Source organism: Alosa sapidissima, chromosome 6, assembly GCF_018492685.1.
Source record: "Alosa sapidissima isolate fAloSap1 chromosome 6, fAloSap1.pri, whole genome shotgun sequence".
Lineage (NCBI taxonomy): Eukaryota > Metazoa > Chordata > Actinopteri > Clupeiformes > Clupeidae > Alosa > Alosa sapidissima.
In genome coordinates, this window is record NC_055962.1 from 6510855 (window position 1) to 6533354 (window position 22500).

Below are 22500 nucleotides of genomic sequence, written 5' to 3' on the forward strand. Positions count from 1 at the left end.
ATAAAATAAATACATTATTATTATTGAAGGAAGGTGTCTGCTTGATAACTGTAAAAAGCTGTTGAAGGTGCTTTTCTGTTGGTGATGTTTTTTTGCCCACAAAATTTGAAATTATTTGTTTTAGTTTACATGTGGAGTAGTTGAATGTGCTCTAGGAAATGATTATTATGAAAAGGACTAGACTCATAAGCCTCACACACAACACATCAAAGACTGTCAACCAGCATCAGAGATTCATTTGCATCAAATCTTTGACTTGCAGAGACGTACAGCCTGACTACATGTCTTATGAAAGAAGGTGACGTGGAGAATCCAGTGCAAGAGGATTCATGTGTTTGTAAGCACTTTGGCTATTGTTTGTGCATAGCAGTTTTGTGATTAAATTAGTGTGACATGCCATTTCTAACAGCTGGTGACTTCAGTGAGCTCATTAGAGAGAGAAAGATAGAAAGAGACATAGAAATTAAGATTTAGATGAATATATCTATTCCATAGAAATGATAGAGAATGGAACTCACTGGAGTGCTGGGCCGCAGCCTGACTCTTCAGTCCTCTCCCGCTCTCCTGTGCTTCCTTCTCTACGTCCACCAATTGCCAGCAACCCCTCCCCTTGTCGTCACGGCGATCCAGTCGAAGGCGAAGTCTGACGCTCTGCACACCCAAAATGTGCGGTATCCAGGAGTCCGCTGAATCTTCTAGATCCCTCCCTCTGAGTCTCATTCCCACACCATGGAGCACGGTCTCACACACATCACACTGCAAAACACAGACACACACACACACACACACACACGCACACACACACACACGCACGTATTATTGCTAAGTACATTTAACATTTCTAGTGCATTGTGAAAACCACACATGATACATGCACATTAAATGCCTCAGTGTGCGTACATATTGTACATTTCTTTGGGTAAGTCAGATCCTCAAACACAACTCTCTTTAGGACCCTGATGTATCCTGTCTACCATTCACCTGGCCACTCGGAATAATATAATACCTCTCCATAGGCTCAGCCCAAAGCCATTCAACTGTGTCAGAGCTCCAGTAATGGAGATCTACCTGAGCACCTCCACGAGACCAGCACGAGTCTCAGAGTGATGACATGGAAATGAGCCTGTCCCATGCAAATGACATAACTGTGCCCATTGAACACAGCAACGGTCACCGCAAGGGATGAGCCAACGGATGAGCAGGGCAGGAAAGAGGAAGAGGAAGGCACAGAGTGAGGATGATGATGACATCACTGGAATATATACGCATAGAATAAAAATATTCTAGGATACATATAATAATGATGATGATGATGATGATGATGCGAGGAAGATGATGGTGGTACACAAAAAGAGGAAGGTGATGAAGATGTGGCTGGCATACATGAAGCAAAATAAAATATTGATGATGATGATGATGATGAAGATACTTGTAAAGAAGATGAATATATGACGCTGATGAAGACCATGATCATGATGCATTATGTTGATAGTTGCAAAGGAGAAGAAGGAAAAAGACAGAGAACATAAAACAGAAGGAGGAGAGGCAACCAGGTAGAGAAAGGAAAAAAGTAATAACATGCTTTTGCGCTTGAGAGAGAATCTCGCCATTTTACATAAAATATTCATTCATTCATAGGATCCTTTGTTGCTGGGATTCCCACAGAAACAGTAGACAAGAAGGATTTCTCTTTTTTTTACCTCGCAGACATAAGCTTTTGATTATATTTGTAATAGGAATGCACAGCCCACAGGTCTAACTGCAGAATGAGAGAAAATGAAATTGTGAGAAAGAGACGAAGAGAGAGGAAGAGGATGGAGAGATAGAGGAAAGGAGACAGGTAGAGAGAAAGAAAGACAGAGCGAGGGGAAAGTGTGTGTGTATGCATGTTTTATGTGTAGTATGTGAGTGTGTGCCTATGTGAGTGAGTGTGTGCGAGTGTATGAGTTAGAGAGTGTGTATGTGTGCGTGCGTGTGTGTGTGTGTGTGTGTGTGTGTGTGTGTGTGTGTGTGTGTGTGTCACCTGTGATGTGTTGTGTTGGACAATAACATGTACACTCTGCATATTCATGGTTGCTCAATATTCAAGAGCACTTTACGTGGCCCCAGAGCGGCAGCAGTAACTCATTTAGGCCAACCAATGACACACAGACACGTGTCAGCTTCCAGGTCCCATCTAATCTCTTCTCATCTGTGCTAAAGACTCTAGGACGTGTTCAAGGACATTCTAGTTCTTCCAACACCACGTGATGCACAAGAGTCCACGGAATCAGGCTAGTTCTCATCAATGTTCAATCAGTCAAGATAAATAGAGAGATAAATGGAGTGAGGATAGATGAGTGAGAGATAGACAGATAGAGAAACAGAGAGAGAGAGAGAGAGAGGGAGGGAGGAAGTGTGAGAGAAACTGACTGATGGAAGGAGCGATGGAAATTTTGAGAAAGAGGAGAGAGGTGGGGTGATTGAGAAGGAGGGATAAAAAGAGAGATGGAGAGACAAAGAGAAAGAGGGAGAGATTGAGAAAGGAAGACACATTGTGTGGAGACAAAGCAAGAGACAAAGAAGGAGAGAGAGATGTGAGTTGGATTGCACTAACTGAATTACACAGCTAAGCATATGGGAAAGCACATATGGCCTGTGTGCCTGTGGTATTTTCTGTGTGTGTGTGTGTGTGTGTATGCTTGCATGCAGTAAGGCATAGTACTCTGTGTGTGTGTGTGTGTGTGTGTGTGTGTGTGATTCCAGCAGGTCTGAGGGGAGGGTTTCTGTTATTGGCGCTCATCTATATTTAATCACATTTAATCTCTCGTGTGCCTCAGGTGATCCTTTCACCCGGAGACCTCAAGCAACCAACACACAGTTAAACCGCCCGCCCGCCCGCCCCCACACACACACACACACACACACACACACTCATTATAGACAGATATATTCACCGCATTCAAATCTAGCAACCCACCTCTCTCAACACACAAACAAACTCATGCATAAGCATTCACACACACATCACACACACACACACAGTCATTAAAGCCACACACTACTGCATTCAAATTTACACACCTCACTATTCTCAGTTTTCCTCTCTCTATTTTACACAAGCAAACCAATCCACCCCACAAGCCCACACACACACACACACACACACACACACACACACACACACACACACAGAGAGACACACAAGCACACAACTCCAACCTAGAGGTCAGAGACCAAAAAAGAAAACCGTGCAGAATGATTAAGTCTAAGAGAGAGAGAGAGAGACAAGAAGAGAGCTGAAAATAACCACAGAGGAAACGATGATCTGTGAATACTAACCACCTCACTCCAGTACTCTGCCAAACTCCCAACACACACACACCCGCTGGTTAGGGACTCCGACTGCAGACTGCCCTGACTGGCAAGAAAAATGTGGGCCGAAGGGGTGTGGTTGAACTTCGCTCTCCTACGTCCACGGCTGAGGTGCCCATGGCCAAGGCACTTAACCCCTAACTGCTCCCCATGCAAATGTGGGTTTGCTTACAGCACACTGTGTGCTCAGTGTGTGTGCAGAATAAGGACCGAGCAGTCGCACACTCTCATCTCTTTTTGATATTATTTATTCAAGGTTGACGTTTTGGGCAAACAGCCTTTATCAAGGTTCACTGAGTAAGCAACATGCACTTGTGTGTATTCACTGACCAAGGACGGGTATAATCCAAAGAGACTTTCGCTGGGATCAATGACAGACAGACAGACAGATAGACAGATAGATAGATAGATAGACAGATAGACAGACAGATAGATCTATCTACAAAAAAACATAAATAATTCATTAAAACATCAAGGGATCATTGCAAAAAAAAAACAGCCACTGTGGGACTGTCTGGAAGACAGGGCTTGTTTTGACACAGGTGCCCTCCTCCCAAAGGCTTCTGATGCTGCTCTGGGGGTGAATACCTTTCATGAAAACATCCCTTTCCACAGGTTAAGGACAGCTCTGGCACACATGGTAACTGCATATGTTACCCTTTTTATTTTATTTCCAAGGGACCTTGTACAATATTACACATAAATGTTTCCATTTTATGTTTTTCACCGGAGTTGGCTTCACCTAAGGCTAATTTTCATCAGCAGTCCCTTGGCAGGTCACAATTTAACCAACAACACAGGGACAGGAAAAATTAACTATAAAAATGAAGTGAGAAACAATACAAATCTGGTAGAGAAATATATCACATGTCCTTTTGTTGTAAACTGCTCTGCTCAAACTGCTCTGTTGTGGTAGGGCTGCACGATTTGGGGAAAATATCTAATTGCAATTTTTCTGACAGATATTGTGATTGTGATTTTGATTTGCGATATGATTTTTGAATGTCAATATTTCAAATGTCTCTCTAATTGGTGAGCACACCCAGTGCACAAGAAGCACAGAACCCCTGACCGACTGTGAAGCTTACTAGTCTGAACTAAACTACTTTGCCCCTCACGCACTACACACCCACCAACCAGCTGAAGTCAAGGAGGATGAAATGAATATAAAAGTCAGAAACGTGACAAAATTAACTGTGGACGATTATTTCGCTTTTGCAATTAGGTCATTGTGTTGGTTAATATTATGATTACGATTGTTATGGGGATAATTGTGCAGCCCTATATTGTGACTGATCACAAACCTAGATAGGTCAGGTTACGGTGCGCCTGAGTGGTACTCTACCTGGAGGAAACTGGACCTTACTAGGGAGTCCTCGATCAAGCACTGCCTTCAAGGGATTTCCCCTGTTACAAAAAAACACAAACAAAACAAAACTGTGGAGTCTCCCTCCCTCCCTCTGCATCTCCCCTGTAGGTCCTGGTACCAAGCTGATCTTTATTACACCTGGATAGTCCTGTCTCAGCTGTGTCTCAAGGGTGTGCTAGCCACATTCTTTCACCAAAAGCAGCAGCAAGAAGAACAACCTTTAACATTGAACATGTATTGTCCCACTCTACTAAGCCTGATCTTCCCCAGGTCCATAAAGTCTTACCTCTGGTGCGCTGCTCTTTGTTATTCCTCCTAGAAACACTGACACTTCATCTTCTTCAGAATTGAACATGTGTCGCGTTACCATCACCCGTTCATCACACATCATTCTGCCGGGACTTAATTATGCCTGGATAAGGTCTCAGGTGCAGGTGCACTGCTATCTGACAATCCTCCCACAAGCACTAAAACTGCACCAGGGGAGGGTCCTCCATCAGACCCAGTGCCACATGGGGAATTCCCCACACTTCACTATCCGCACATAACACAACCCAACCCAACCCAACATCGCCCATGCACTGGCTGAATCTCTATAGCTCGGGTTCCATACAGCTCAATCGCATATTGTTCACACATTCATGAAAATTCAAAAGAGGTAAATGTGCATCTGTAAGCATTTCCAAACACTGTGTTATGCAAATTAAAAATGGACATTCTCCTAATCAAGGGAAGAGTTCTGAAAAGCTGTGAATCAACATGTAAGGGCAACATTTCCATTTGTTTTTGACAGTAAATAGGTTGTCGATTGGCCGCTGTGTAAAATCTAACATCTAAGGTGTCTCCTGTGTATATTTAAAATGCCCAGCAAACAAAGGTTTTAAAGGCAGTTGGGTAACACTTTACTTGACACTATCATGAACACATGACACGGTCATGACACATGAAACCTAACCCTAACCCTAATCCTAACCCCAACCCTAAGCCTAACCCTAACCATAACTCTAAATCTAACCCTAACTCTAAACCTAACCCTAATCTTAACCCTAACTTGTTATGACAAAAACCGAATGTCACTTATTATACAACAATTGTACGGAGCCCCGGATATGTCATGGGGAAAAAAAATAATAAGTTGTGGCCACGAAATAGCAATTCGTTCCCACAAAATAATAAGTTGTGGCCACAAAATAGCAATTCGTTCCCACAAAGTACTAATTTGTGGCCATGAAATATTAATTCGTTCCCACGAAATAGTAATTCGTTCCCACGAAATAGGTAATTTGTGGCCACGAAATATTAATTCGTTCCCACGAAATAGTAATTTGTGGCCACGAAATAGGTAGGCCTAAAGGCTGTGCACTGGACAGCTGGATGAGCAAATCAAGCGCAACTCCTCAAACAGGAACAGTCGCTGTCACACAATGGACAGGGATATAGTAGAGTGCTATTTTAGGCTGGGAATGAAATACAAAGACATTTTGAAAAGCCTGGCATTGGAGGGATTCATTATTAGCGAGAGGCATCTCCACAGACTATTAAGAGCCAGGTCGCTGCACCGGTGTAGGTACGACTTGAACATGTCTTTCTTGTTTGTGTTTTTTTATAAGGCGGCCGTGAACATTTCCATTAAAACATGCATCAGATAGCTGGAGGTGAATCTTCATTCCCCCCCCCCCCCCCCTCCTCACTCTCACTTTTTCCCCATCCTCATCTCATCTCACGCCTTCTACCCACACACCCCACTGTTCCATTTCTTAGTTATTATTTGCATACGCCGCGCGCTGATGAAATCATACATCGGGCACTTCTATCTTTTGTAAAACGTTGCGTCGCAGAGGTGCGCTGACCCGAGGACCTGTGCCGAGATAGATGGACGGTCAGGAGCAACGCCGAGGCTGATGGAGAACCGGGACAAATGAAACACTTTTTAATGAAACGTAATTTACAAAGACATTGTAAAACACTGAAAGTTAATATTTTGTCACTAGCAACCTACATCTGTCCTCTGTCAAATACAGTTGCATTTACAGCTCTGAACAAAACCGTTCAAGAGTTATTTAAGGAGAAGTCGAACGTGCGTTATGTTTCATTCGTCCCTCCTGGCTGGGACAAATGAAACAGCATGGGGGACGAATGAAACATACAGCTTAAATTATGTAAACTTCCCACAACTTCAATATTTGACAACATACCATGAATGGTACTTCAAGTATGTGTTATTTTAGATAGATTGCTGCTGGACTATATGTCTTGGTTCATGTCTGTTAACAACTCATTGCCGTCATGGTGATGCGCGTATTTCGCGGTTATGGAAATAGCATGCACTATGCCATTAATATAGCTAGAATAATGCATGTTTCGAATTATATAATGTTTCTATAGTACAAAATGTTATTTCACTCTGTTTTTATGTGGTTAAAGCCACCACACATCCAAATAAGTTCCCTTCATGACCCACAGGCTGTCAGTGTCCATAGGTTAACATGGCAAAACTCGACCCCCTACCTGATAGCCCCAAATATATTTGCATCTTTCTAAAACTGCTTTTCCATGTCTTACCTGCATAAAATATAGTATAAACACAGATATGTGTGCATTGACTTAGAATAAATGGGGTTTACTGCCTGGTCGGGACAAATAGGTGTTTCAATCGTCCCCCCATAGAAATTTAGCATTATAGGCTGTTTTGCCTCCATTACAAACAAACATGCAATGTGAACGTCTGGGATTGGGGAGAGCACTAAATGCTCTACTGAATAAGCATGAAGTCAAACCTTTAAATGAAAAACAGTCTTTAATAATAAAAAAAAAATAAACCGCTAATGAAGTAAACTTGTGACCATCAGAAATCGTTTATCACCTGTAACTCCGTGATAACAGGACGTAACAGAAAGGCATTTGGCTGAGCAACGGAGGTTAATATGCTCTATGTTTTGTCCAAATGATGTCTGTCTATCATCGTTGCACTCGGAGAAAACCGGAATGTTTAATTTGTCCCCCGTTTCAATCGTCCCGGTTGTACCCTACTGCAAACCAGAGAATTGAGAGCTGGTGGGGAGTGATGAGAAAAGACACTTCTACTGGCGCTCGATTTGCTCACCCAGCTGTCCAGTGCACGTTAGATAATACATATTTCGTGGCCACAAATTACTATTTTGTGGGAACGAATTAATATTTCGTGGCCACAAATTACCTATTTCGTGGCCACAAATTACCTATTTCGTGGGAACGAATTTCTATTTTGTGGCCACAAGTTATTATTTTGTGGGAACGAATTGCTATTTCGTGGCAACAACTTATTTTTTTTCCCAAAGACATATCCGGGGCTCCGTACAATTGGGTTCTATGGAACTATTTATTTGTTTCTGATTGGCCGAGAGACGTTCCATGAGTTGGAATATCCCTGGACATTTCATTAATTTGCACAGCTAATAATAAATCACTCCGCGATACAATGCGAAGATTTGACACAATGTTCTCATCCCATCCCTCCACTATTTCAAGCAATAGGTTACTCCTTAGCAAACCATAACGAAACAGTGCTTCACCACATCTGTGGATTAAGCCACACAGTCAACTCAATGTAAGTAAGATAAACGAGGATGCTCTCAGCATTGCCAGCATTGTGTATAATATGATTGTCACTTGGAGGAGACTTGTAGATAACTAACGTTAGCATAATTAGCTAACCGCTGCTAACGTGCTAGCATCGTCACGTCAGGCTGTGCACAGTAGTGTAACATTTATTCACCATAAATTCATAAAGTTGAGTGGTTCTGCAATGTAGACTATGTTTCCGTTTTTTTGCAGTACCATGTCCCTTACATGACATGGCCCAGTGTCCTTGTAACATGCATGCAGCAAACCTAGATATGAATGTGATTTCAGCCTGACTTTCAACATTTCTTTCAAGAAGACATTTAAACCACAAAGACCCGTAACGAGGGATCTGGAATGTTGGTTACCTAGCAACCAAGACGCTGTCTATTGAAAAGGGAACTATGTTTTGATGCGTAAGAACGATGTCGAAATTAAAATTTTTAAACAATAATGGGGTGTTTTCAGATTATTTAGTTTGTGGTAGAATTGTTGTATAAAAGCAATATAGCACTCGTGATCGTGGGATTGGTCATGGATATTCTCACGGCTGTTGTTGCCTGCGCCACTCGGCCTCCGGTCTCGTGGCTACGGCCGAACAACACCCGTGGGAATATCCATGACCAACCCCACTCTCACTCATGCTATATTGCTTAAATAACATAGAAGCGTTATGTCACAAACGTTTATGACTTGTTTATGACACGTTCACGACAGTGTCATGTCACCCTTATGTTGACACTGTCAAGTAAAGTAGAACCGGCTCAATTCCAAAGAAAAAATACGGTCCTGGGTTTTTGGTGAATCAGAAACGGATGTCAATGGGCTCCTTTCCAGACCAACCTGCAGAGCAAATAGCTAGCAGGTTCATCTGGGTTCATGCAGGCTACAGCGAACCAGACGCAGTGGGACAGCTCTACGCCCTCACAAACACATCAGCACTTTGGTCACTGTCCTTGTTTTTTAAATGTGCTATATAAATAAATTGACATTGACATTCACATCAACAACCTTATCAGGAACATGGCTCAACGTCTGTCAGAGTCTATGAGAGTGGACATTGAGGTTGGGTCATTGGCACTCATGTTGCCTGTATGGCCTGTATCCCCTCCCACTACCCAGCATGCATTGCTCTGCAGGGAATTATCTCCATCATGCCTGAGTCCTGCCTCTGCTGTCTGTCCCTGTGCAAGGGTGGAAAACAGGCGATTTCACTAATTAATTGAATGCTAATTAGCTAATGCTAATGGCAGGGAATGAAAGATGGGATTGATAGAAGAATGGACGCAAAGAAAGAGAATTAATGAGAGAAAAATATGTTTAGCCTGCTGTTACATAACTGTAACAATGAAACCTAGTCAACCAGACAGACTCCTTGTATTTGAGGACTGTGGAGGTATTACAATTCCGTTCAAAAAGACAGTGCCCCCCCCCATAGCGTGCAGATAGCCATTCTCAACATGAGAGCAATGGGCTGGAAACTGACTCTGAATGGATTCTGGCCCGGATTCGGGCCAGATCTCGCCCAGAGCCGGCAGGGCTTCAGCCCCAAGCGTAATGCGGAGCATTGAGATTCCGGAGCACACGGTCCAGCCCGCGCTCATTAGAACTCTTTAATCCCAGTGTTCTGTTTGTCTCTGCAGCGGCAGCAGCCAGGCAGCCAGCGTGGCTAATTCAGATCACACAGCTCTCTTGATCAGCCCAGAGATAAACATTTGTTTTGTTAATAGCCCTTTGGGAAGTCCGCTTTTTTTTTTTAATCCTTCTTTTTCATGAGGTGAATGAAGATCAGCTCGCTATAGTTGTTGTTGTGTTTTCAACACTTTTTAAAGTGTTTTCGAGTGGTTCTTGAGCAACTCCTCTGATAGGGTCTCTCCACTGTGAATAAGCCACTCTGGAAGATGAACCACAAATGCAAATGCCGACTGATGTCGTTACCATGGTCGCTGATTTTAATACTCATTAAACGAAACACTACCCTCACTAAACAAAAGAATATGTGCCTGGGGACACATTGAGGGAAAAAGTATTTGCATGAGGTAATGAAGGAAAATTATACCTGTGCTAATGCTTATTAAAGTGAAAGAAAATGTCCTTCAATCACCCATCGTAGAATAGGTCACAAAACAATAAAGCTGGGGACGTATGTAAACAGTATAACAATGGAAATTATTTTCTGCTGTTAAATTATGAAAATAAATAAGCACTGAACTAGATAATGTTTGGGCGAGCATAACTGGCAGTTGGCTTGGGAGGAGATAGCCTTTTGACACTTTAGGTTAAGAGTTTGTTTAAATCTATTAACACACAACGTCCTTATCGCCTAACCATTCAGTCTGCTCCAAAACGAACGTAGCAAAGGTCTGCTTTCACTCCCAAGGTTATTAAAGATTATAAATTCAGCACACAGTAGCTTTCTCTCTCTCCCTCTGTCTCGCTCTCACACACACACACACACACACATGCACAAACACACACTCACACACCATTCATGACAACAGTCTTTATTCAAACAGCTTGCTGTGGTCATATTCAAATTATTCTTTTTACACACTTATCACACACACACACACACACACACACACACACACACACACACACACACCAAAAGGAAACTGATAAGGCTCTAACGGTTCGGTGCAGCAAACACTGTTAACACTACAGATACACAACAAATACATTAAAATTACATTTTACATCAAATACATTTGCAAGCACACACACACACACAAACACTTCTGTCAATTAAGCATATAGGAGTTAGAAATAGGAAATAGATGACCACACACACACACACATACACACACAGAACATACCACAGGCCATAACCTATGTGCTTTCCCATATTCTTAGCTGTGCAATTCAGTTAGTGCAATCCAATTCAAAGCAACAATGGTCATGGACAATACACTTGTCAAGACCAGAGCAAGAGCAAAACACACTCAGTAGCCTATTCACAGTCTGGCTGCAGGGAACCAAATGGAATCAAACTGGAATAGAATCACAGTGCTATGAGTTAAGGAAGAATTACAGTGTTATCGGTCCAAGAGTGTGCGTTTGTGTGTGTGTGTGTTCTTACTTGCTCTTAAGTGTTTTATGGCTTTTATTTATTTTATGACCTTTTAGTTGTATTTTTATATAGTAACTTGTGTATTTTATTTCTTTTATATTTTTATATTTCTGACATTTCTACATTCACTTTTTTATATTATATTGTTACTTTTCCTATTACATTTTTATCTGTTCCTCAAGCTATTACTTATTTGATATGCTGTTCTCTGTTCTCAGGTCTTGTAAAGCACATTGAGTTGCCTTGGAATCTAATACAACACATCTAACACATTGCATTGCCTTGCATTGGGTGGGTTCCAAGTCACTTTGAGTTGATATTACAGGGGCTAGCAGGTAGGATACAGTGCTGTGCATTGTAAGCACAGTATCTAAATTTCACTTTCAAACTTACAGCATTATGCATTGGTTTTAGCCTACTTGCTAATATGTCTAACATGTCCTCTGGGGGCAGATTAGAATTGTGGAAAATCTTATATTTTGTATACAAGATTTGGGATTATAAATTAGTAGTCTTAAAAAAAACACTGTCTGGAATGTTCCAGGGCCACTATCCAGCACTGAATTTATCCTCCAGCCCAGTGCCTTTGTTGCATTGTTGCCGCTGTGTAGCTCCTGATGCTGTCCCAGGCTGCAGGCTCCGCACCCTTGCAGATCCAGTGCAAACCATATGCTGGTCTGCCACCAGCTGGTCAGAGAGCAACAGCATTATTTCCCCAGCAGCGTCAGCTCATTTCCCTCAACCACCACTGATACTTCATCGCCCTGCTGGGTCCAGTGCTTGAGTGTCCATTGTGTTCAGGGCTAATACTGAACAGTTGGACGGGAGTTCACCTCAGCTGGTCTCTCCCAAATTAACATTACATAACAGCCATATCAGCCTTGGCTTTGCATCAATCTTTTATGATATTGTCTGATATTTCTGCTGTAAGTGTTCTTCCAGACATTGATCAATGTTTGTTTGACTGTGTTATGGAAATTTTGCTGAGAAGCTGCCTCTGTTTTGACTGAGTTCCAATGAAGCTGTGACACATCCTGCATTCTGACACATCTCAGCGTACAGCTCCACCCCCTTACAACCGCCCCTCTGTTTACCTGCGGATACTGTTTCCATTGGGAGAATGGCGGCAGCATGGTGTGTGCGTGTGTGTGTGTGTGTGTGTGTGTGTTGGGGGGTGGGGAGATTTTCCGTACGAGGGTAACCTGAACAGAATACCTTTGGGATGGCATAATTAGATAGAGGCTGCTGAGGCCACAGTAACTTATTAAACTGCAGCACTCAGCTCTGGTGTGTGTAAGCACTGAAATCTTCTCCAATCTGTTTGTTCAATAACAGTGCTACAGGTTCAGAGCCTGGAGGTCATCCGTAAGTTATTCATTTACTTAGCATGGGGAGAGCAGCAGTGGCTGCACAGACTGTACAACACCCAAACAAATAACAGTACGTTTAGGGGAGCATTACTGCTAGGTTACACACACACACACACACACACACACACACACACACACACACACACTTACATTAATTAATTTATGAGGATTAACATTCAAGCTAGGCGTACATCAGAAAAAGGAAACATAAGCAAAACAATAAATAATACTTTCCAAACACCACAGGATGAGAGTGCAGACAGACTTTAATCAAAGTACATAGAAGGAGAAAAGGGTGGGAGGCAGTAGAAGAAAGAATGTGCATGTTAGACGTATTGGGTTAGTTAAATGTGTTACACACTCTCTCTCACTCACACACACACACACACAGCAGTAAGAAAGTGCTGAGTTGTTGTGAAATGGAACAAATTCATTAGAGCCTAACAGATAAGATGTATGTGTGTAAACAGAGCCAGCTAGGCCTACAGCTATACATTAAAACACAATGAATGGCTGTCTTTACTGTTTTTGCCCTCTTAAACCATAGCAGTAAATGGCAAAAAATACAAATTGTTTTGATGTTTTTTGCCAATAATACTGATACTAACAGTTCCACAATCTCTCTCTCTCTCTCTCTCTCCGACACACACACTAAGGAATAATTCAAGGCATCTCTGCAGGGTTCGCACTCTGCGACCTGCGGGACTAACCTACTCTCCAAGTAAACATCTTTCTCTGCCTCACAACGCAAATGCAGACACCCACGGGACTTCAACAATATCGATCAAATCGAGACCTAATGTCTAACTCAAGCGTGAATAGGCCTACGTAATAGTTTGGCTACATAAATTTCATAAATTAGGAGGCTCTTCTTTGCTTTAACAGCACTAAATAATCAGAACACCTACTAAATAGGAGGATGACAAACAACACTATCAAGCAAATAAAATGAAAATTCGCGTCCTGGTTAAATTCATCAATCTTATGTGCAGAGATTACAAAAAAAACGGGTAATGTGTAGCCTTGGATATTTACTTGCGCTACAGGCTCTTCTTATTCATGTTTAATCATAAATGTTTCCTCTTGGACGGCCGCTTTTTGCTGAAATAGCCTTCCTAACATCAAAACAGTACATATTCAACTCCATTAATGACTGACCACACTGTTGCCAGGTGGGTATGGTAGCCTACAAGACTTACCTTCACCGCCGCGCTCTGTGGCGAAAGCTGACAAATTTGTCATATCTTCGGTGACGCGCAGCCAACACGTCGTTCCGGGCGGTGGCCACGGGACAGGGGACTTGATTTTCTCCGCTTCCCGCCAATGCAGAGCCGGTTGACGAACGAATACCGTGCCCGGTGACTGCTGCGGCAAAGTAGGCTACAGTAAGTTACCTAGCACCCCCAGGAGATCGTTACAACACAAGGCTGCACCCAGCACAATAAGTAGCTAATAGTTTTTCTGCCTTCTCCCTGCAAAGTAGGCTACGCTGTGCGAAGTCAACATGTTATGACGCACTCAAACGTGGAAGCCTCTTGTCAAGTCTGTGTGTTTCTGTAATGACTCGTCACCAGAGATAAGAGGGAATTGAATCGAACAATCTGTTCGATAGCTAACGCCAATTTACTTCTTCCACTGTATTTTTTTTGTTTGGGTTAGGCGCAGCCTATGGGCGTTGGTTTTGAAAATGAAGTAAATTAACAAATCTACAGGGACCGTTCTCGTAGGCTATTTTATGCAGATGATCTAATCATTTTATTTATTTAAGTGCACTCACCAAATAATTCACGTTAGAAAAATTAAGTCTATCAGCACGACAACTATTACCAGACTGCACACATTACATTACATTACATTTAGCAGACACACAAATAGCATGCATGAGATAATAGCACTAGTCGAATATTGATGAATTGTGTTAATTCAATAATTTAACAAATAGCCTACATAGGCCTACGTCAGCATCTGCAACGAGCGTCAAAAAGGCACATTTTTCCTAGGGCCCGTAATTACAGTACGTTCATAATTCAGGCAAAATGCAAGGCATTGTCGCTGAAAACAACAAAAAGTCTACCATAAAATCCTGTCTCTCAACAGAAAACTCTTAATAACCAAGTTGGTACATAATCTGTCGCGATAGACGGCTTTATATCCTAACAATTGTTTTTGCTTCACGAAAATGTAAAAAAAGAAAGACAAATCAAGTTGTACACAGCCTAGTTTGTGTAACCCACTATTACCATTCCTTATTTAGTTGTTCTATTATTTGCGACACAACGGTTAGATAACCTATGGTGTATGTGAAAAATACAACACTTCCATGAACAACTTGATATTGCTGCCCAAGCCGTAGCCTACTAGGCAGCGCACAAAAAGGCAGTGCGCAACGCAAGTATTATTCGAATTTTATTGAACAAACCTCCCAATGATAACAGTATTTTTTTTTTTTTTCAAAAATAAAAAAACTCAAAATGCACTGTTCCAAATGATTATGCACAACAGAGTTTCAAGACTTTTAATATGTTGTAAAGAACTAAAAATGGTAATTTGTTGAATTTGCAGCATTAGGAGGTGATATAAATTAAATCAAAAGTTATTTCAATCAAAAACATCTTAACAGGCCAAATTACATGTTAACATAGGACCCCTTCATTGAGATCACCTTCACAATTCTTGCATCCATTGAACTTGTGAGTTCATGGAGAGTTTCTGCTTCAATGTCTTTGCAGAATAGCCTCCCAGAGATGCTGCTTGGATGTGAACAGCCTCCCACCCTCATAGATATTTTGCTTGATGATGCTCCAAAAGTTCTCAATAGGGTTGAGGTCAGGGGAAGATGGGGGCCACACCATGAGTTTCTCTCCTTTTATGCCCATAGCAGCCAATGACCCAGAGGTATTCTTTGCAGCATGAGATGGTACATTGTCATGGATAAAGATGATTTTGCTAAGGAAGGCACGGTTCTTCTTTTTGTACCACGGAAGAAAGTGGTCAGTCAGAAACTCTACATACTACAGCCAAGGTCATTTTCACACCGTCAGGGACCCTAAAGGGGCCTACCAGCTCTCTCCCCATGATTAACATCACTCCGCCATTTCCTTGCTGACATCTCAGCCTTGTTGGGACATGGTGGCCATTCACCAGCCATCCATTACTCCATCCGTCTGGACCATCTAGGGTTGCACGACACTCACCCGTAAATAAAACTGTTTGAAAATTAGTATTCATGTATTCCTGAGCCCACTGCAACCATTTCTGTTTGTGAGCATTGTTTAGGGGTGGCCAAATAGTAGGTTTATGCACACTTGCAAACTTCTTGAGGATCCTACACCTTGAGGTTCGTGAGACTCCAGAAACACCATCGGCTTCAAATACCCGTTTGCTGCTTTGCAATGGCATTTTCACAACACTTGCCAGCCATACGTCATGTGTCCAGAAAAGGCTCATGAATTTTAGAGAATTCATTTTAAAGGCGATAAAATACAAATGCAACCCTTACTTCAAGAGAAGTCACGTTTTAAAGATCATTTTAAAAGTTTTTATTTGAAATGATTTAAATACAAATAATATATTTATTTCCATTTACAATAACAGTTTTGTTGTAAACAAAAGTGGCAGACATTGTTATTACTGGGTAACTGGATTCTTCTCCGGCCTCGATAAGAGTGTGTGTTTTTCTGTGTGTGTGTGTGTGTGTGTGTGTATGAAAGCTAAGGTTGCAGCAGGGTTTCTTTCCACTGGTATTCCGGGGACTATTGTGTAGCTTGTAGTTCCTTGTAGAAGATGATGCTACATTCTTTTTTGAACCGATAACACTATAATATCCAGCCAGGACAAACCCTGTGTGTAGACCTGTGTGCTGAATGTGAGTGTGTGTGGAACATACTGTGATAATACGCAGCCGGATTAGAACCTTCCGCTCCTTTACAGAAAGCGTTACACTAAAAATGAAAGAAAAGGATAAACAAACAAAAACAAAAAAACTACCTAAGAGTTTAACGTTTTGTTTTCATCTACCAAAATGTTTTTAGGTATTTCCTCCATAAAGATCTATAAAATACATACAATAAGCCTGTAGGATTCAGCAAGAGGATCCTGGATATTTCTTTCCTCCCAGAAGATTGAAGTGGTAAAAAAACAAAAACAAATAAAAAAACAGAAGATTTGAGATTTTATTGGATGAAATGGTGATTTAGTTGAAAGTGTCTGTTTACGTCCTTTCAAGCTTGGGAGCGTGCCATTTGTGTTTAGTCCTGTCTCAGACATCGGGGGGATACAATTCAATGTCTTGTGTGTGTGTGTGTATTGGATCAAGATTCTCATGACATGGTGAGTGCAAGTGGCATTAAAAAGGGCCACTTTTATAACTCCTGTGGAGATGAAGGAATTTAAGAGAAAAAAAATGGTCAGGCTAAAATCTGGAAGTGTACAGCCTCCACCTTGAGAGAAAATTGGACAAAGATGATTGGTTCATTTGGATTGGGAGAAGAAAATTCACTTCTCAGTCAAATCATGATGAGAGGAACTCTGCTTCCTATTGGCTCTGCACACGTCTTCCTTTCCACTCTACAGGGCTCTCTTGAAACGGAACTATTAGGACCAATCAAAGAAAGAGATATGCAGGTCAGTCAGGTCAGAGATTGGGGGAAACGTACATGGAAAGTAAACACCAGGGGTCAAGGTTCAGACACCCAGTGGGCAGAGGTGAGCACATTTGGGGCTGAATTAGCTAGTCTATCATCCATGGGGAAGAAATGAAGGTGCTTCTTCCTCACTCTGCAGTTCTGTATAATAATACCTACATGGTGTAAACACACACACACACACAGAGACACACCTCTAGGTTTTTCCAATACAGTGCAAGCCAAACAACAATAGCCTTGTTTAAGGCTATGGTAATTGGCAGTCACTTTTGTCCAAAGTGACATGCACAATTTATGCTCAGTCAAATTTACATAATTTAGACTAAAAACCTCCGACCAACTGCTTGAATGGCATGATCGGAATAGCCAGGTTATGTGACATGCAGAATTTCATTCTATTTGGTGCAGATGCTCATATGGGACCTTGGTTTTAGATCTTAGTAGAAGCCATCATAATTGCCTAAGCTGTGGATGAGATGTTAAAGTTCTAAGTTTGTTCTAATCATAGTGTTTATAGGGACAATTTTTATTCGCAATAGACAGGTCAGTGCAAATGTAACAACTGACTACTACAAGTGTGGTACGGCAAAGATCTTGCTCAGATACACACACCCACACACACATACCCCTACACAACTGACAGAGTGAGTGATGGAGATAACGGAAATAAACTCCCATATTGTGCTCCCCAGCTACACACGACACACACGAAGAGTAAGGCCTCAGGCTTGGGGGAAAGAGGACAAGATATGGAATGTGAACGAGAGATTGAATGGAAAGAGAAACAAAATGAAAAGAGAACACGGATGAAAGACAAAAACGACTAAAACGACAAGAAACAAAAAAAGTCATGAAAATCTCTGACACCAGCGTCTCTCTGCTTCGCTCTACATTCACTGATCATCATCAGGCTTTTGGCTAACACCACACTGCTTCCCCAAGAGAAGAAGCGCTTAGCGGATACATCCCAACCACTCTACACTACAGTTCAGCTCCACTGCTCAGCCAGACCGTCCACCTTGGACTTATCCTGATGGACTACAGACTGGGCTCCAAAGGTTTCGCTGACCAGCCATGCGGTCTACTGTGTGAAGTGGTGGGACAGCAAACAAAGTTGTGTAAGGGTTGTGTTGACAAACAAACAAAGAGTTGTGTTGACAGACAAACAAAGAGTTGTGTTGACAGACAAACAAAGAGTTGTGTAAGGGCCATGTTGACAAAGTCTGCGACATACAAAGCTTACGTACAGTATGCTTTGTGCAGAGTGAGAGCCTTTTATAATCCCCCTAACACACACACACACGTAGAGGGACTCATTTATGAGAATCCATCTACTCTGAATGACCATAACTATAAACCACTGCAGTCATTAGGTGGTCATTACCAACTAAAAAGCACAAAGATGTCTGCAGAAGCACACACGCACACACGCACACACACACACACAAACACACAAACGACCCACGTCCCCTCAGAGCTTGCCTCAGCATTCTTAACCTCCCCCCTCCCCACACACACACAGAAGAGAGAGAGAAAAAGTGAGTGAGAAAATGCTCTACAAGCAAACATATTCCCCAAACAACTTTCACCAGCGCACACACACACACACACACACAGAACTAGATTGAACGAGAAAAGCTCTAATTAAGGTCAGAAATGGCCATCGTTTATGCACCCAAAGGCTCAAACGGAGACTCCAGCTGGGCTACTGATGAGGTGTTTATTGGAGACATGTCTGTCAGTGTGTGTGTGTGTGTTAGTGTCTAGCTGTGAGGTCATTGCTGTGTATCTTATCAAAACAAGTCCAGTTCCTTGGTCAAATAGTTTTTTAGATGTTGTGTGCATGTGTGTGTGTGTGTGGTGTCCGAGGCTCCATAGTGATGGTGTTGGGGCGGGGGGGGGGGGGGGGGGGGGGGGGATGGGGTTATGGTGGGAGCATCTGAGATGGGGGTGATTTGTGATGTGAAGGAAGGAATGAACACTCCAGGCTTTCAGAAGAGCATGATGGGAGCTTTTGAGTTCATTTTGTATTGGTTCTGTGTGCGTGTGTGTGTGTAAGTTGGGTTGGAGCGCGTCAGCCAATGTGTGAATATACAAAAGCAGTCTGTATCCTTGACGCACAATGTGTGTCTGATGTGTATATATGTATATGTGTGTGTGTGCGTGTACGTGTGTGACTAATGGCAGGATTAGTTCTGTACGCTTCCAAAGACATGCGTCTCTGAACACATCTTTGCGTGTGTCTGTATGTGGGCGTGTGTGTGAGTGTGTGTATGTTTAGTCATTGTCCTCCTCTTCATTCTCCTCGATGTGTGTGCGGGCGTGTGGGTGTGTGTGCGTGCGCACGTGTGTGTGTGTATGTTTAGTCATTGTCCTCCTCCTCCTCTTCACTCTCCTCGATGCCGTCGCTGTCGTCCGGCTCCTCCTCCTCCTCCGTGTCCGGGATGTCCCACTGAGGGTGGTTGTCCACCATGGCCTTTGCCTCGTGAACTTCCAACTGCACGCACGCGACACATCAAGAGGGAGGGGGGGAGAGAGAGAGAGAGAGAACCATACACCATCAATATTGTATGCTGTCTAACTGATTAATTGCTGTGATTGATTAATGGACACACACACACACACGTGTGTGCGTGAGTAAGAGAATGAGCGTACCTTGAGTGGTTTGATCTGGTCTAAGCCCATGTAGGAGTCAGATCTCAGAATGACGGAGTACTGATAATTTCCCGTTTTAGAAGGTGCCGGAAACTTCATCTCAACCTGAGGACCCGTCAGAAGAGAGGATGCCGTCAGTGATGCAAGCACACACACACACACAAAAATGTAGACTTTAAAAGAGTACCACTGCTTCAATACAGCAGAAACAATAAGGTGGAGGTTGCCTAGCAACTGACCAAGGAAAAACTGTTATGAATCAGCTCACAGAGACACACAAGACACAGACACACTCAAAATATGTGTTACGGGAAGCTGGGACGTCAGACTTCAACTTAGTCATACGATTACATACTCATGAAAGGGTACATTCACAAGAGCACACACACACACACACACACACACACACACACACACACACACACACACTCACAAACACACACAAACACTCGCTTTTGCATGGTTGGGTGGGACTGTTGCATACACAGCCAGACATGAGGACTGAAACAAATACTAAACACTAACACGCAACATATGAGCACACACATCCACAGATGCAACACATCAACACACACTCTGACTAACACACACGGCTACCTCCTCTGTGTCTTTGAGGGTGCAGACGTGGTAGGGCATGGAGACGAGTGTTTGGTCTCGGCGGTCGGCGATGTAGAGCCACCACCACTCCTGCTTCTCCTCGGGGAAGAACAGGCTGTAGACCGGGTGCGTCACCTTGGACTTGGTCTCCAGCAGGGCCCTCTCCCGCCTCTGGATGCTCTGCTGCAGAGCCTCCCACTCCTGCAACGCAACACACACACACAGTTTACACGCACAGTTTACACACACACACACGCACACACATCCACACAGTTTACACAGAGTTTACACACACACACACACACGGACACGCATATTTACACGCACGCACACACATATACACACACAGTTTACACATACACAGACACAGTTTACACACACGCACACAGAGTTTACACACATTCGCATGCATGCACGCACACACACACACAGAATATATACACTTACACACATTCATATGCGAACACTAAGGCTGAATGATTTAGGGAATATAACTAATTTAGGTTTTTCTGACAGATATTGCCATTACGATTTGATTTCTGATGATTTTTGAAAGTCAAGCTTCAGTTCAATGTTGACTATAAAATACATTTAAAAATTAAACTGAAACATTACTTCTTGGGCAAGAGCAGCTCTACTTCTGCTTGCCGTTTTTGCCATACATTCATTCATACATCCCACACACACACAAAAAAAAAACACACACCTCTTCGTCATCGCCAGCGATCTCGTCAGCCTCAGTGTCGCTCTGCTTGTCGCTCTCGTCTTCCCTCTCGCTGCCTGAGTCCTTGTTGCCCTCGCCCTCATCTGATTCGCTCCCCTTGTCTGAGCCCGCCTCCTCCTCCTCCTTCGCAAGTGCCACCTCCTGAGGACGCAAACAAACAAAGAAACAAACAAACAAACAAACAATTATTTGACGAAACATCACAACACTGTCAAAAGATGCTCCCAGAACTAGTGCTACAGATTATCCCGAAAGGGCACAATACACTGCTTCTCTCTGGGGAGCAGTGACAAAGTTTACCATTAGTCTGCATACTCTGGGATTTTTGATTTTCAGAGCCCCATACGGATTTATTTCCACGTCTGTGCACATTTGGTCACTGTTTTGTTTTAATATAGACAGTTCAAAATAGAACAGATATTTTGAAACGCACCTACAAAATTGAATGATCAATTTGGATAATTATAAATAAAAATGCAGCTTATTTTGAACAAAGGCTTTCACCGTGGTGGAATGTCACCAGATCAGTCATCATCACCACAGAGGTGGTGGACTATACAGCCATAGGTGAGGATAGTAGCTCACTGCCAGCAGTATTTTCAAAATGCCTCAAGAGAGGAAGAATGGGTCATCAGTCAAAGTATACTGCTCGAAAAAATTAAAGGAACACTTCAATCATACACTGGATTGTTACTCTGACACCGTTTGGTTCTGAGCACAAGTAAAACCTTTGAGGCGAGTGTTTTATTTTGCAAGAACTGTCAGATATTCTGTGAATGTAGTTTGAGAATGGAGAAAAGGGTGGAAGGTTTCAATATATGTGTTTTAACAATTGTGGAAAACTGTAAGTGTTCCCTCATTTTTTTGAGCAGTGTGGTTGAGACCATTACATCAAAAGTCAGTGGTGAGACGAGGATTTTTTGCCCAACCAAAAAGATATTCTGTCCTTAACACAAACAGATTATCTGACTCTCACGCTCAGAGAGAATCTCACCAGTGCTACAGGCGTAATTAGGAAGAATGAATTCTCGATGAGAGGCGTGTCTAACAAACAACGTGTTGTTTGGAGACATGAGTGTGCATGCAAGCACGGAAGCTTTTGTTGTATAACTAAAGCC

General features: G+C 42.5%; 2 protein-coding genes across 5 annotated transcripts in view; both read right to left on the minus strand.

Annotated features, from left to right (window-relative positions):
* Positions 1-14331, minus strand: part of scml4 (Scm polycomb group protein like 4) — a 41648-nt gene extending 27317 nt beyond the window's left edge. For 2 of the 4 annotated variants that reach the window (XR_006032582.1, XM_042096452.1), the window contains exons 1-2: positions 13963-14331; positions 519-756 (exon numbers count right to left, since the gene is read on the minus strand). Coding sequence is in view for 3 of the 4 variants with exons in the window: in XM_042096452.1 (XP_041952386.1) it covers positions 519-720 (202 nt within the window). In the remaining variant the exon portion in view is untranslated. Of the gene's footprint in view, positions 1-518; positions 757-3321; positions 3372-13962 lie in introns of those variants that run through there. The other 2 variants (XM_042096455.1, XM_042096453.1) reach the window with 2 other exon arrangements.
* A 2118-nt stretch (positions 14332-16449) lies between these two features.
* sec63 (SEC63 homolog, protein translocation regulator) overlaps positions 16450-22500 on the minus strand; it is a 25748-nt gene continuing 19697 nt past the window's right edge. Inside the window, exons 17-20 of the mRNA XM_042096450.1 lie at positions 21365-21523; positions 20659-20859; positions 20062-20166; positions 16450-19903 (exon numbers count right to left, since the gene is read on the minus strand). Of these exons, the coding sequence (XP_041952384.1) occupies positions 19769-19903; positions 20062-20166; positions 20659-20859; positions 21365-21523 (600 nt within the window). The 3' untranslated portion in view covers positions 16450-19768. The remainder of the gene's footprint in view (positions 19904-20061; positions 20167-20658; positions 20860-21364; positions 21524-22500) is intronic.